Source organism: Alligator mississippiensis, chromosome 11 (assembly GCF_030867095.1).
Source record: "Alligator mississippiensis isolate rAllMis1 chromosome 11, rAllMis1, whole genome shotgun sequence".
Lineage (NCBI taxonomy): Eukaryota > Metazoa > Chordata > Crocodylia > Alligatoridae > Alligator > Alligator mississippiensis.
Window position 1 is genome coordinate 43,863,995 of NC_081834.1, and position 17,023 is coordinate 43,881,017.

Genomic DNA, 17,023 nt, shown 5'->3' on the forward strand with positions numbered 1-17,023 from the left:
CTGGCTCTATTTATGATAATTACGCTTCCTAAAAATTTTCCACTGATGGTAGTAACATTAGGAATCCTGGTATAGAAGAGTCTTCTGCCTCTCTGACCCCTTCACTGAGCAGGGTTACATGGTGTTTTAAAACACTGGTGGCCCATCGACACCAGGGCTCTCAGTGTGGCTAACATCAGCAGAGCTGAAGCAATGGAAATATTTAGGAAGTATCCCTAATATAGGCAAGGTCTCTCCAAAAAGGCGTCATAGAGCTATTTCCTAGATATACTTCACCTAGCTACCAATCAGCCATCCTGCCTTCAAAGACTTTCCAAGCTGCTCTGCCTAATATTTTTGGCACAGGCAGATTCATAATGTTAGCATCTTCTAGGAATGGAAGAGTAATAAACGTGTGGGTTTTGCACTTCAGTGAATGGCTACAGCAAAGGTATTTTTTGTGTTCATTGTAATACCCACATGCAATGATAGTGCAATTACAGGGGCCCCAGGATTTGGGGCCAGGACTGATAGCTACCACTACGCAGTCAATGCACCTGGGTTTGGCTTGTAAATTCAAGCTCATCTAGGCAGCCTCTAACTCTACTGCATTCAATCCTCCTTTATTATCTCAGGTCCAGGGTGCTATTGCTGTTCATTTCAGTGCAGAGCAGAGATGGCACAGAATGTCCCCAAGGTGTTATTTGACTTCTCACCATGACAGTGTTTTGCATCCTTGCCATATGGTCACAGGTGCTTGTGCTGCTCCTTGAGAGAAGCTACATTTTTCCTTGAAAATAATCCCCTGCCTGGGCAGGAACTTGCCTTTGCCAGTGTCCCTAACCTCCATGGTATATCAGAAATGAGCCCACAAATCTAGAACACAACAAATCAGTGGGCTACCACATTGCTGTCTGGACCCACGTCACTTGTGGGAACTCCTACCTGTTTCCCAGCTTTTGGGTAGAGCAGAAATTGGCTGCAGTTTCTATTACCGTACATATGACCCTATGGGACTAACCCATTGCACCATGGCATATAGCTGTATGTGAGGATGGCACTGTCTCTATGCATCCTGGGTTATTACTGCTTTCACCCCTCTGGATTTCCTTAGTGGAGAATTTGACTGGAAGGAATATATAGGATTTGTATAAAACCCAGCCAAGAATTTCTCCTGTGCCTATAGTTCAGCACCTAAATAAAACACTCAGTGCTCAACTATATTCAGCGCTCAGCAATTCTTAGCCATCAGATAATCAAGTCCCTTATTTAGCGTCACAAGTGCAGGCTTTGAAGCCTGACATTAGGCATCCATTTTTAAATGCATCTGTCCCAGGGAACACATCCTTGTGTCCTGCAACACTATTTAAGCTTTGTCTGTCTATCTGTCTGTCTCTTTAGAATGACTCCTGGGGGAAGCAGTACTCATATGCACTGTTCAAGGCGATGAGTCACATGCTCTGCATTGGGTACGGACAGCAGGCTCCTGTTGGTATGTCAGACGTGTGGCTTACTATGCTGAGCATGATCGTTGGTGCCACCTGCTATGCCATGTTCATCGGCCATGCCACAGCCCTCATCCAGTCTCTGGACTCCTCACGGCGACAGTACCAGGAGAAGGTAAGGAACCTGCTTTGGAGCCAGCCCCCTGGGGTTGGTTTGCGCATTGCCTTGAGGCTTAGAGGACTATAAGTTATCGGGGTGAGTGGGTACAGTGAACAACTGGAGCTGAGGGGCCACCAGACAGCATAGGGATTATTCATGAGTGCTTGTTCATCCAAAGAAAACCCTAGCTGATTCCTGGGGGAAACTGGCATGACATCATTAAGGGGACTAACAATGAGGAGGCAAGTTACCATCCCTTTGCCTGTGTCAATAAGGAGATATGGTCTGTGCCAGAACCCACTTTTACCTCCTTAAGTCTTGTTTGAAAGCCCACTTAAATTTCCAGTGAGTGCTGCAGTCTTTTTAGGTAGCGCTTTCTTTCAAAGAAGCCATGCCAAGCCCTCTTGTGTTCACAGGCAGCCCTATGATAGCAAACCACCATGCGTCACCCACAGCTCCAGAGCGCCCAGCAGCTGTGTACCTGCCAGATCAGCCACCTGGCACTGTAGTATCACAACATGGTGATGTTGCCATTGCAATACAGTGACATGTCACTGTCTCCTGTGCAAGGGGACAATCTCAAGGCAGTAAGCCTTGTGACATGGTCCCATGATGGGTTTAGTTTGCTTCATGGGGTAGAAATAGATGGGAGCTCTAACATAAGGTGACCCAGCAAAAGCCGTATGTGATTATGCTCTGCTTGGAGAACTCCTGCGTGTCTGGAGCATATTGAATAGGGGAGTCTGGGTGCTTCCAGAAATATGCACAGTTGCATAGTGCTGGTCAGCAGCTTCTAAGTACCTCCAGACAAGGAGATACTGGCCAGGGCATAAAGGTACCCACAGAGCAGGAGACCGGTGCCTTCATGTTGTCTTGTGGTCAGAGAGCTAAGAGGGTAATCCTGGCTCTCGTACCAGTTGATGGGTTGATATCTGGCCAGTGTTTTTTTCAGTCTTCATGTGTAAAACAGGAAACTGTAGTTTATCTGAGAAAAGCATCATATACATCCACAAGTTTCATAGAGGCAAGCTTTAAAGAGATATTAGAAGCATGCTAGCAGGGAGGAATTGTGGAGTCTGGTCTAGAAATCTCTGGGCATTTGGGACCTCAAGGCACAAAGCTGAAGATGTGAAAGGTTGTAGAGGGAGTGGTAAACGGTGTAGCTTGTGGGGAGGGACCAAGCAGGGAGCAAAGGAAACAAGAATAGAAATAGATCAGACTTTGGTGGGCAGGACTTTCTAACTGAGGAAGTTTGAACTTGAGCTTGATCTGGAAGGAGACAGGGAGCTGAGACAAGGATTTAAGGTAACGCTGGGCATAATCACAGCATCAGAGCACACAGACAACTGCTGCTGGATTTTGGGTGGATTGGAAAAGCGGGTAGTGTGAGCATCAGGGACACAGTATGAGAAGCAATAGCCCTGGTGAAAAACAATCAGAGCTGCCTCTGCAAAGGGTTTATACAAATGTGTTTTAAGTAGCATGTAAGTCCAGGACCCATGTTCAAATTCAGTGCTTAGTCTGGGATGACACCTGAAGGGTTGGACTGTAGGGCTCTAATGACAAGAGCAGATGTTGGCTGTTGGGGTTTAATTCCAGATCATCTTTGCAGCCCTGAGCTGTTGAGGCTAAACTGGCTTTAAGCCAGTGTGGCTTAACATGATTGGAGGTGTCAAGAATTTAAAGCAGAGCTCCCATATAGAAAGTGCAGCAAACAAGGCAGTTCAACCTTCATGGATCCAAACACGCACGTACGGCATATTGAAAGATGGGTTTCCTGTGAATTGGACTCACTTGTCCAGTAGTCTCCCAAGAACAAAATCACAGGGAGTCAATTACATTCAATTTTCTGTTGCAAAAGGGGCAAAAGATGGCCTAAAACAAATACATATTTACTTTCGGCCTTCCTAGAACTGGAATAGTCCTGAATTAAATGACACTGCTTCAAGATTTGCAGTTTCACAAGTCAATTTAGCACTCTGTCCTCCTGGGACAGTGTGTCTGTTGGAGCATATTATAAGCAAAGGACCTCAACAGGTTTGCAGAATTGATTTGAAGAAACAAGTGGCAGTTTGGAGGCTTGGCCTCAGTCCACCTCTGATCGGGAAGTGGGTCTGCACCTGTCACCATCCTGGATTTGTTCAAGCAGTACTCCATGAATCCTGCTTCAACTGACAGCTTCATAGTAGGCTAGTGGCTGGGTGTGGGGATAAGGATGATCTTAGGAGCAGGAAGTCTTGGGAACTTTTGGTGTGACCTTTGCTTTGAAGACAACTTGAACACACCTTTCTTCAGCTTCAGATTTGAATTTATAAAAGAATTTCATGCCAGTTCATAGTTTTGCCAGGCCAGCTTGATCCTCCATTGCAGAGACTCAATGCCCAAACAGGGCTTTGAAGGACCTTGACGATAGAAGTCAGGGCAAATCTTTGCTGTCTCTGTGGGAGTAAAACATGCACAATTTGACCCAGTTTTTGGTGAGACTTGGTGAATGTTTGCCCACTCAAAGTTCTGTCTGTAATTCTTCTCTCATAGTCCTCTTCCCTGTAAATATCTGGGTGCATGCACAGCAACAGACTGCTCCTTCCCATACTCTTGGGACACAAGGCAGCATCATTAGCTTAATGGTAAGAATAGGGATCTGAAATGATTTCCCTGAGGTCACATAGGGAACCAGTGGCAGGACCCAAACCTAACCTCAAGACCACCTTCGCTCTTGAGAGTGTTTCCTGACTTTCTCCTTCCCTATGACCGTGAGTCCAGCCTGCAAGGATACCAAATGTGCTGTTTGCCTGGTTATGATGTTACCCAAGTGTCTACAAGTAATTGCTGCACACAGGGTAGGACAGAGACAATGTTTCCCCCCTCTGAGAGAAGTTAGGCATGTGAGCTGCATTCAGGCTTGGGGCCAGTTCTCCAAGGTACTGAGCCCTCCCTGTGAGGGTTAAGTGGCTTCACTGCCCATTTTCTTCACTGGGAGCTGAGGGCATTCAGCATCTCACAGGATAGGGCCTTGGATGAGGGATGTTGGTTGTTTCCTGCCCTGCCTAGGGACAGTACTTCTTGAAAGGGGCATTGATAGGGAATGGTAGAAGATGACTGCTGCTAGCTGAGGGAACCAGCTGATTGTGTAAATGTATGGTGTAAATGGTGCACATTCCCTCCATCCCCTCCCCTCCCCCAAGTCATCCTGTCCCCTTCCAGCACTGGAGCAGATGCTGCAGAGCTTTCCCCTTGCTGAATCAGGCCCTCAGGCTATATTTATTAGGGCTGTGCGAAACACCATCATTTCGTTTCAACATCCGTTTTACTGTTTCAAAGGCACAATGTTTCGTTTTGTTTTGTTGTTTGGTTTCATTTCTGAGCACTGTCTTGTTTCGTTTCATCGAAACTGTTTAACTGTTTTGCACTTGTTTCGATGCTTTGCCCATAGGCTACAATAGGGAATCATGAAAATACCTAAAACGTTAACATTTGTTGCCTGATTCAGATGCAAATTCCAGGGATGGTAGCCCCTTCTGAGGGCATGAAGCCTGTCAAGTTTCAAGGAGATAGGTGCACAGGTTTCTCAGAAACTGCACCTCAAAGTCTTGAAAGCAAAATTCGTGACACTTGCCGACAGTGGCAGCCTCCTGTCATCTGGCGCAGATCCAGGGGCTCACACCCCCAGGAGGGCTGCAGGGCTGTGCCAGACTCCTCCCGCGGGTGCGGGCCCCTGATCTGCACCAGATGACAGGTGTCTGAAAACATTTTGAGTGCCCTCATTTTGTTTCAAAGCTGTTTCGATGCTTTTTGTTTCATTTTGATTTTGCTGTTTCGAGCTCAAAATGCACCAAAACAGGTTTGAAATGAAACACTTGGTGCTGTTTCACACAGCTGTAGTATTTATCCTGTGAACCCCCATCCCAACTTACCTCCCACCCTACTCCCTTCTCTAGGCCCTGTCCAGCTTTGCTTGTCCCTTGTAGGCTCCCAGAACAGCCCTGCACTCGGGTGCAGAAGGGCAGTGACAAGGAGCTGTCAGCAGAAACCGTCTCAATGACAAATCAGCCACTGCTAATCTCCAGCTCCTTTGGTTCCCCTGCTCTGTGTACCAAGCTACTATATTGATTTCTCTCATCGTCCTACAGTTCAACTGGATTAATATTAATGTAAAGTCATTATTTCCCTGCCTTCACCCCCCTCCCCACAAGACTCTGTAACCTTGAACCAGCTGGGAGAGCTGAACAAGCCACTTACTTTTAAGGACCCACTGCATCCCACTGCGTGGAACGGAGCAGAGAGGGCTGCACTCCCTGGCCACCTCTCCCACTCCAGCAGGACTCAAGGAAGTGATGAGAATGACAGGTTTGCTGCAGGGAGCCTTGTTTCTCCTGTGGTGTCTTCTGAGAGGCATCTAGTTAAGTGAGTGACAAGCTAGGGCTTGCAGCACTCTGCAGTACAGAGCCCAGCATAGCTGCAGTCTCTCTTTCCCAACCCCACCCTCCTTCTCTTAGGTAGAGGTCTTTCTGGTTTCTACATGTTCTCTTCCTAAACCCTCTTCTTTTCACATTCATTCTTCTGTCCTCATGGCCATTCTGGGTCCATACTACTTCCTTTTAAGTCTGTGAAAGCATATTTACATTGGGTAAAGATTTGCATGCAGCCAGAGACTAAGTTGATGCAATGCTAAAGGAGCATCTGTGATCTCTGTCAGTTTTCATGTGCCACCACAAGCTGCTGCCGCTTTGGGAATTTGTGGAGGAGGCATTAAAAAAAGAGCGAGGCATTGAAACTGTGCCATTGCAGAAGGACTTGAGGTCAGACCCCAGCACAGTCAAAGCTGGGAGTTCCTGTGTAGCTCTCCAGACTGTGTCCCTGGGAACCAGATCTCCTTCCGGGCTTTTTCTTGTGTCCTCAACCACCCTGAAATGTGTCATTTGGGAAATGACACCCTGGGTTTGAAATGACTGCCAAACATTTGATGTAAAAATACAATGTTAAAACAAAATGTTTCGGCTTTTTCAGAATTTTTTTCTAGCTGAAACTGTTTGGGTTGAATTTTTTTTCTAGCTGAACTGTGTTTGGCCAATGGTTCTGATCCCTCCCAAACTTCATTTCTTGGTGAATTTACTATTTCCTCAAAAAACAATCCCACCTAGGTCTGGTGATATGGTGCCTCAGAAAGTGGGTCTCAGATGTCCAGCCTGGAGAGCAACAGCTGTTTATAAAAGGAAGCTCATAGAGAGCCTGAGTGTGCAACAGGTGTTCAAGTGTGGATGGGTCCATCTTAGTGACTTCAGTGTGTCTGTGGGTGCTTACAAGATTATTTGAGAGCATTGGATCACATGGATGTATGTGGAATTCAGGGTTTGCATGAACCTGGAAAGTGGGGAACTAGTTGTATATGCAACAGGTACTCAGCCAATCTCTGGAAACCCCTGCAGACCATATATCACTGGTAATCTGTGGTATAACTCCTCCATTGTTAATGAATTTACACCAGGGATTAATTTTGTCTGAGGCATTATGCTTAAAGCTCACCTGACATTTCTTGTTCCTAGGAGGCAGTCTGTCACTTCTGTCCCTGTAACCATCTATCCTGAACAGAATGCATGTATGCATGTGTGTGGACATGTGTGGTGTATGCTTGTTGCACATATGTGAGCTCTGTGCATTTGCACGGAGAGCAAAATGCCCTTGTCACTAGCAATTCACTCCTTCCCAGTGAGAGGATGTCAAACTTCATTATCAGTTTTCAAATCCATTTTTGCACCTGAGTGGTAAAAGAAAAAATGATAATGCAGAGAGCTGAGTCGCCCTGCTGAGCTGTGACCCTGGTGCGAACCAGCAGAGTCCGCTCGGCAGGCACTGATTGGAATCGCGCAGGCTCTTTCTTCCCTACCCCCGCCCGCCTGTTCCTGCAGTCAGCTTTCTGCCTTACGGCTCTCCTGTTCATGCACAAAAAGGAGCCGTGGCATTCCCTGAACCCACCGCTCCTTTCAACATGCGTGGGATGAATTTCCAGTGTGGGGTGCGGGGGGGGGGATCAAGTAAAACAGGGTTTTCCAGCTGGCAGCCCACAGGCTGCATGTGGCCCATGAGGGGTTAAATTGCAGCCTCTGGGTTTCCACATTGCTCCTGCATTGCTCCATCTGCAGCTAGAGTCTCCAGGCCCCCTCTCCCTCCAGCTTTCCCTTCTCTGCTCCAGGGGGTAGAGCAGTGCAGTGCAGCTCATAGTGCTGGCGCATGAAGTGTGTGGCTCCGGGGGCCCATGGGTCCTGCTAAAGCGAGCTGCAGGACATGTGGCCCCCAGCTCCTTAGAAGTTGGACAGCCCTGAAGTACAATATGGGGGGGGGGGGGGGGGGTGTCTTCAGAGAAGCCTAAGAGTTGGGTTCCTTGTAGGTCCACACTCCAGTGTGTATTGAATATGGCTTTGGTGACAACACTGTGGGTTCCTCGGCACCGCACTCCTGATTCAGGCAGGGACTGGCCTACTGGTGTTCTGATCAGGCAGGGAGATGCACATCATGACAAATGAGCTACTTAAAAGAGGTTTTCCCTTTGGTCACCTTCAGGGATGCCTAGTGGCATTTTGTAGGCATTTTTAATGCACCATCCTGGCAGGGGGTACTGGGGCGAGCCCCTGTATGATCAGGGCAAGTTCCACCTTTCCTCTCCACTGTGTTATGCACATTGGATTGGCCACTAAGAGAGATAGGGTGAAATCCTGGTATCAGTGAAGGAAATGGCTATTGACTTAGGCTGGGTAAAGCCATGGTCCATTGTGCATCCAATTTCAGACTTATGTCTGTGTGTTAATGGTAACCACCACCCCCCCACCATAGGGGACAACAGGTTTCTGTGGCTTGTAATCAGTTAATAAAGAAGATGTGAGGAAGTGAACAGCTTGTAATTGACCCCATTCAGCCTGTTAGCACCTCCTTGTCACAGCCCAGCAATGGGATTGTCTAACACATTATCCTTGCCTGAATAGGGACTGATTAACAACTTGGGGAGGCAGCAAGTACAGCTCATGGATTGGGTTTGGACCCTGTGTAATGGGAGCTGCATGTAGAGTGAAAGAACACTCCTAGTGTTATCAGCCAGTACCTGGGGTGTTTATAACAGAGCAGGAAATACGGGGTCTCAGTCTAGTCTGACATCAGTTTGTATCTGTACCTCGGAGGTAACTGCACTGAAGTCAGCAGGGTGAGGGCAGAGCACACCCCGAGTGAGCTAAATATTCTACCCTGTGATCCCCCAATCTTCAAAGCCCATCTGATATAGTACACAATTAGGGAAAGGACTGAGCTGCCCAAATGTGACCCAAGTCTGATCCTGGGTTTAGAAGGGTTCAGTGTTGTTTTGCAGATTGTGGATCATGCCTAGGGACAGCTCTCACTCACTTCCACAGCTGAGAGCAGATGGATTTGGGATGTAGGCTTAGCCCTGTCTTTAATAAGAAATCAAAGTAGCATTGATGGAGTCTCCTGGGTGTTGCTGGGGAAAAATCAAACCAAACGGACACAAAGGCCCTGCCCCTGCAAACGCTTACACACACGCTTAAATATACACATGTGAGTGGTCCAGTTTGAAGTCAGTGGGACTGTGCATACCTGCGTACATAGTTTAGCAGGTACATACATGCCAGTAGGATCATATCTAATTGTGAGAGCTGGCATTAATTTCAGGCCCAACTAGACTTCAGGACTGGAGGAGAAAAGAGCAGAATAAGCCCTGACACTGACATTAAAGACACTTTTGACACAGCCTTCTGCAAAGTGATACCAGCTTGGTTGCAAGCTTGAAGGATTTTTCACAACTTTTTTTCCCTTAAAATCCTCTCACCAGAAATCACATAATTACAAATTAATTGGTTTTTCATTTTATTTTTTAAGTGAGGTTAGGCTCTCTCGGTTGTAGAGAAAATCCTGATGGTCTAAACCCTAAAGTTGCAAAAGCCATGAGGCAAATAAAAATAACTCTATAAAAATACTCTGTGATTTTAAAGCTTATTCCATGATTGTGTGGGGGGGGGGGGAGGGGGGGGGTCCACCTCATGGCTTTGGGATGCACAAGTTGACCATGCAGCCCCTGCTCTTGCATCCTAGGCAGTACAACAAAGATGAAATATTCAGTCAAGATGTTCCATTTGGTGACTCAAGCTCCCACCTTATAGAGTGTAAATTCTCCTTACACAGCCATGCTTCTGTGTGCCATGACTGCTTATCCAGGTTTTTAATCCAGCTTCAGAGAATGCTTGTCCTAGAAAATATCCAAAATATCCTCAGAGCACTGTACTGGTGCACTCACTTTTGTTTTCCCTTCTTTTTTTTTTCTTTCTGTTTTTGCTGTACCAGATCCTCCTCCTCCTCTTCAAACCATTGCAACTCTATTGACTATCCTGGAGCCCATCCTGATCTTCACCAAAACCAGAATCAGGCCCACAATCCCTGCAGCACTTTTCTAGAAGTGCACAAGCAAAAATGCTCTAAACAAGAAAAACAAGATAAACCTTTGGCGGAAAGTCTGGGGGAAAGCCCTAACATATTCTGGCTTATTCTAAGAAGCCTTCATTATAATGTGTGTGTGTCAATTAAATGAACTGAGAAAGTAGAACTCAAAGTTTCTTTGAAGATCCAAAGAGTGATCTCTGCAGATTAAATGAGAGTTTAGAGAGTGAGGAAGGCCAGAAGTGGGAGGGAAACAGTTCATTTAACATCACTCTTTCTTTTGTGATTCAGAGGCAGCACAGGGAAATGTGTCCAGGCCTCCAGAGCCGGTGATTTTACAGCTGTCCCACAGCGCCATGATAAAGAGTGAAGGTGTAAGCTAGTCTAAAAAAGTGTCTGGAAGTTTAGGGCTTGAGTGAGCTGTGTGTGATGCTTTGGGTGTGGTTGAGGCTGAGTAAAAGAACTGGTGAAGGTAACCATCACTTGGAGAAAATTATTCCAAATTACATGGTTTATTTCTGGCAGACAAGGTTCCTTGGGTGAATTTGATATCTTTTATTAGACCAACCCAAATAGTTGGAGAATAGTTATTAAGCAAGCTTTCAGGTTCAAAAACCCTTCATCAGGCTAAGGAAGCTGCAGCAGTTGGGGTGTGCTCTTCCTGGATGGAATGAAAAATAAAACTTCCCTAGCCTGACAAGGGGTTTTTGAACCCGAAAGCTTGCTTAATAACTATTCTCCAACTATTTGGGTTGGTCTAATAAAAGATATCAAATTCACCCAAGGAACCTTGTCTGCCTATGTCCTTAGACCAACACGGCTACAACCTAAACCCCTGCAACATGGTTTATTTCTAACACTTGAGCGTCTTCTTCAAGGATCTGCTGGGAAAAGCAGACTTAAGGACAATGAATGAAGGCTCAATGTGCCTGATTGTCTTCAGAGAGATTTAAATAATCCCTAAGTGAGCCTTTTGGGTTGAACTTGGGATAACTGCACATTCCACTGAGCATCAGGCACATTCAGAAAAAGGAGACAAGTGGAAGAATCAAGCCGAGGCAAGTACAAGAGACAGGCAGCAAATTGGACTGGTCAAAATCAGACCCAAGCCCAGGCCTTACTCAAGATTCAGACTGCGCTCCAGAGAAACTGCATGTGCATCTGTGCATGCCTGTGTGCGTGTGTGTGTGTCCTTTTATGAGATCCTCTTAGCCTTTCCTACCCAATCTTCAAGCAGTGAATTCTCATTTTTCCAATTGTCTTCATTTTTGTGGGTTCAGTCTCAGACCAGAAATGGAGATGCTGAAATGCAACAGGAAACACCCAGGCAGGTGATTATTACAGCCCAGCTGATGGCAGGAAACATCAGGAATCTCAAGATCTCAAGGGCAGATTAACAGGCCATAGTTTAAATAAGGATCTATATTTGGAGATGCAAAAAGGGCTCGCTGAGCCTCTTTCACTAGTAGAACTTGAAGTGAGATGGTTCTGCAGGTCTTAAATGCCATATTGGATCTGGCTAGAAACGTTTATTCGGAATTGGTGCTGGCCTGACAGAAGAGCTGGGGGTCCTTGAGCCGTATGGATTGAGTTACAGAGGGGCCTGCTCGGCTTGATGGTTTTGGAGGTGCAGAACAGAGGAAGACCTAGTATGCACAGGCTTATAGAGGTCACATTCTGGGAAACTTTTGCTTAGGCACTGATGCCACTGAGATTATGCCAACAGAGAAAAACAGTTCAGTATAGTTAGCAGAGTTTATCGCTGAAGCATACAAGATGCCTGTGATGCTTCCTTCAAATTGGGCCTGTTGTCCTATTTGCCCCACCCTAGTTACACTGCTGGTATGCAAGTGATATGAGTGTTCAGAGATGACAACAAGAAGCCAGACCCTCGACCATCATCATCCATGCTGCAGCTCAGCCTCTCTCCAGTGCTGCCTTCACACATCCTGCAGTGAGGCTGGGACTGGCTTTGCCCTGTCTACATTTAGCTTCTCCATTGGTTTCAACAGAAAATGAGACTCTTTTTCATGTTAGAGCATATTGCTAAGAGGACAGGTTGTACTCCTGGGTAGAGCCGGGAAAAGGCCTCTCCAATTCAGTGTTTATCTTTGCTGAGGCTGCAGTGAGTATTGGATAATAGCATTGCAAAAGTTTGGGTCTTTCTACGCAGCTTGATGGCAGTCAGTACCTAGCATGAGAGCAGCTGGTTCAGTGGTTCTGAACCAAATCTCTCAAGATCAGCAGCTGAGGGTGCTCCAAGGAACAGGGGTAGGCAGAGGCCAGAGATTTGGAAACCTGAGTTAGGAACTGGGTTATTGGTGGATCATTCATTACGTTCAACCCTTAGGGTGGTCTCAAACATTCACTAAGGGCATGGGCTTGATATCCTGAACACACCTACCCTATAACAGCAGAAATGTGTGATTTGCATGGTGCTGATACAAGGCTCTGAGAGGTCCCAAAGATTTTCAGTGCTCTAATCTGATGACCGGCTTGTTTTTTCTTTTGTTTTGGTTTTATCCCAGTTTAAATTCCAATATGATTTTACTACATTACCTACGCTTTTCAGCAGGGGTAGCAACCTGCGGGAGGCATGCCACAAGTGACATGGGCAGCCTCTGAGTATGGCATCCAGCGCATCAGTGAGGGAACAGGCAGCATAGGAGCAGATAGGGAAGGGAACAAAAAGGAGCAGCACATCTGTCAAGGAAAAGAGATCAGTGTGGCATACAAGAAGGGTGCAGGGCTAATTTGCAGCAGGCCTGCCAAAAAGGTTGGCTCCCACTGTTTCACAGTATCTGCATGCAGCCTAGAACCCAAATTTCCAATAGTATAAAGCAGTAGCCTTTGCCTCTATTTTAGCACCTTGTATCTTATGAACTACTAGCATCTTTCTTGACCAAGGTGGGGAAAGCAAGAGGGCAATCAGAATGACAAATTTGACGGCCTGAATGCTCATTACCTGCCAGAACAAAAACCAGTAGAGATAGTTTCAGGACCAGTAATGGTTCCCAAATCTGGGTTTGGAGCTTGATTCCTGCAATGCTTTTAATTTCCTCTTCAGCCCTGGCTGGATATCAGGATGTGACAGGTGCAGTGAGAACTAACTGTATCATGCAGTCCTGCATTCCTGTTAACTGGAAGGACCAGTCGGTCATTTATACCCCAGGAGCTTCACACACTGGTAGGATCCAGTCAGGCTGTCCTTGTACATTAGTGAATTAGTCTGTATGCCTGTTTCCCTGCCTTCTGGCTCATATTTTCTTTAGCCACTTTATACCAGAAGGATTTTGGTAAATCCTAATTTACAAGAGCAGCACACAAAGGCCTCTAGACCTTTGCTTCATTTCCCTAAGGCTGACCCCTTTTCATGCCTCTGGTCCCTTCACCTGGCACTTGACTGTATAGGTCACCAATTACTGTTCAGTGTGTGAAGCTCTGCATGTGGAGAGGCTTAGGCAGAGCTGATCTTTGGAGTCAGCCACAGTCCTCGAACCTCCTTAGGAGCTAGCAATAACAGATCAACACAGCAGAAGGGGAATGGGGCCCCTGCTACATACTTGCTCTGAACTACCTTCTCTAGTCTTTATCCAAGCCATGTGGAACACTGCAAAGGCAGGAACAGTGCAAGGCAGTGTCATCAGCAACATGGAAGATGGCATAAAGTGCACCCTCATCAGGTTTGCAGATGACACCAAGCTGAGCAAGAGTACTAGATGCGCTGGAGGGTAGGGCTAGGATTCAGAGTGACCTAGAGGCATTGGAGGACTGGGCCAAAAGAAACCTCATGAGGTTCAACAAGGACAAGTGCAAAGTCCTGCGCTTAGGAGGGATCAATCCTATGCACCAGTACAGGCTGGGGGCTGACTGGATGGACAGCAGCTCTGCAGAGAAGGACCCAGGGGTTACGGTGGACAATAAACTGAATATGAGCCAATAGTGTGCCCTTGTTGCCAAGAAGGCTAATGGCATTCTGGGCTGCATTGGTAGGAGTGTAGACAATAGGTCAAGGAAAGTGATTATTCCCCCCTATTCAGCACTGGTAAGGCCACATATAAAGCACTGTGTTCAGTTTTGGGCCCTCCAATATAGAAAGGATGTGGACAAATTGGAGAAAGTCCAGCGGAGGGCAACAGAAATGGTGAGGGGGCTGGGGGCATGACTTATGAGGAAAGACTGAGGGAACTGGGCTTATTTAGTCTAGAAGACTGAGAGGGGATTTAATAGCAGCTTTCAACTACCTGAAGGGGTGTTCAAAAGAGGATGGAGCCGGACTGTTCTCACTGGTGACAGATGACAGAACAAGGAGCAATGGTCTCAAGTTGCAGGAAGGAAAGTTGAGGTTAGAGATGAGAAAAATTGTTCTCACTAGGAGGACAGTAAAACACTGAAACAGGTTACCCAGAGAGGTGGTGGAAGCTCCATCCTTGAAAGTTTTCAAAACCTAGCTAGATAAAGCCTTGGCTGGGATGATCTAGTTGGGGTTGGTCCAGCTTTGAGTAGGGGCTTGGACTAGATGTCACCTCCTGAGATCCCTCCCAACACTCATATTCTATGATTCTGTGAAATAAACAAAATGCCACCTGGTACCCACAGGGTAGACAGAGCACACAGGAGTCCTACTGAACAAGAAAGACATGCCTAGGCTCACAACCTTCCTGGTTTAGGTTGGAGTCCAGGACATTGTAGATCGAGACAAACAGTTTTGCTGAAACCAGAAGATGTTCGCCCCAAGATCATTTTATGAACATTGTGTCCTTTTGAAGTAACAGTGTTCACAATGCTATGGTATTAGAGGAAATACGGTCTTATTTAAAGCACTGGACTAGGAGTGATGTTAATCCTGGAGGATTTGGTGTGACTAGAGACTTGGAAAAGTATCAATCAGCACAGCTCTACTAGGGGAACTTGCAGAGGATACCAGATCCTGCTACAGATTCCTCCGTGTCCTTGGGCTAGTAGCTTAATCTCAGCATCTGGGTTCCACATTGGCAAAACAAGGATATTTTAGTAGCATTGACCCTTTTTCCTGGCCCTTAGTCTCATTGGTTGGGATGTAAATTCTTCACGGAAGGGACTCATTCTCACAGGGTTTGTACAGCACCTAGCGCATTCCTCCCCTGTTCCGAATCTTAGCTGCTGTCTCTAGGCACTATAGTTAATAATAATAATAATAATAATAATAATAATAATAATAATAATGGGAATGCTCATGACTGCTTCACCACCAGACTCCTTGTGGGAAGGTGATGACCTGTTTGACTTTGATCATTATATAGCAGTCATGAATATTTACAACCTGCTCCTCTGCTGTCATCTACAGACAAAAGGCTCTGGAAATGCCAAGAACCCCCCAGTGCTCCCTCAGCCACCTTGGCTATATATGGTGATTCCTTCCCCTTTTTGGGGTAGATGAAGTCGTTAACCTTAAAGGCCTAGCCAGCACAGACTGTACTTAGAGCTGAGTGGCATTGGTGTTTTCAGAGAAGGGTATATAATGAGCAGTAACCTGGTAATTAGGACCTTCAGAGCAAGTGGTATTGAAGGGGTATTCACACACACGTGCAGTCTCTCCCCATGGCCTGGGTGTTCATTCCTGTGGTTCGTTACACAACCACATCCTTGACGCAGCGTCATTTCTTCATTGTTTCTGTTCAGCAGCAAGTGCTGCCCAGTTTCCATTAAAAAGTGCTTTTGTATCCCCCACGTGAGGTGACACCATACAAATGCAAATCAGCAGGCAAAAGTATGGCCAAATTAGACATGCGGGAGTCTGCAATGCCCTAGGGTGGCGAAGAGAGGCCAGTGCAATGTTGGGCTCTGCCAGCCACACCACACAAGTGGTGAAACTGAGGGTGGGTCCCTACTTGGGGCACAGGAGGGAGGGGCTGTGATGTGAGAGGAGTGTAGGGAATAAATGATTTTGCATTTTGTCCAGGTAGCATATCTGAAGGCTGACTATGTCTGTCTATCTGGGATAGTAAGCACTTCAGGACAGGGGCTGTATTCTGTTCCATTTGTAGCGTGCCAAGTTCAGGGGTCCTATTCTCAGTTGGAGCTGGTATGTGCTAATGGAATAGAAATAAATACCTGTATTTTCTTGCTTATAGTGAACACATTTTTTCCCAAAAATCAGCTGCTGGAAATATGGGGTGTGCATCATAAGCAAGGAAATATGGTAATAGCCTTTCTGCACCTGTAAGCTTCTGCTGGGGGAAAGGAAAGTGCTCCATGGAGGGTATACAGTGAGCAGACTGAGCTCCCTAGCTGCTGCTACTCGATTACTTACTGCTACTTACTGGTATTTTCAAGGAAAGATCTTTTTTTCATCATTATGCCTTTCAGAACCAAGGTGTGTGTCTTATTCAGGAGTAAGTAGTATATAGTATGCAAGAGAATATGGTAACAGTAGCCAGAAATCATGAGTTCTCCTGGACCAGACCTTTAGCTGGAGTGAATCAACAGCGCTGTTCCACTGACTACAGTGCAATCAGTGCCTGAGCACCTAGCATCTCGCATAATGGATTCCTTACCTTGGTTGGGGTCTACTGATGCTACTCTAATAGACATTTGTATCTGTATGGGTAAAGAGCCTAGGAGCCCTGCTCGAGGACCAGACCTCCACTTCACATGGTGCTGTATAAACCTGGAATAAGAAAATGGTTCCTGCCCCAGAAAGGTGACAACCCAAGTATAAGACAAGAGACCACAGAATGATACAGACAGGTGAGAGAGCAGATGGGATCAGGGAGACAGCATTGATGGGTGTAATTGGGGTATCGTATTCTAGGCTTGTGGTGTTTAGACTGGACACCACACAATTCAGTGTGTAATAGAGCAGTTCTGGTAGGAGGGATGTGGACCAGCTGACTTCGCCCGTCTGTGAATGCAATGAGTCCATAATAGAAGATTGCCAATGAGCTGGGTGCAGATAAAAATGTGTGTAGGGGTATTGAGAGGAGAAAGTGAATGCACTCACTAGCCTTCTGCCCCTAGAGAG

The 17,023-nt window shown here is 46.3% G+C and overlaps 1 protein-coding gene across 2 annotated transcripts in view; it reads left to right on the forward strand.

The window, feature by feature from the left end:
• Window positions 1-17,023, forward strand: part of HCN4 (hyperpolarization activated cyclic nucleotide gated potassium channel 4) — a 166,445-nt gene that overhangs the window by 114,519 nt on the left and 34,903 nt on the right. For both annotated transcript variants that reach the window (XM_019499324.2, XM_014604470.3), the window contains exon 4: window positions 1,381-1,599. In XM_019499324.2, the coding sequence (XP_019354869.1) occupies window positions 1,381-1,599 (219 nt within the window). The remainder of the gene's footprint in view (window positions 1-1,380; window positions 1,600-17,023) is intronic.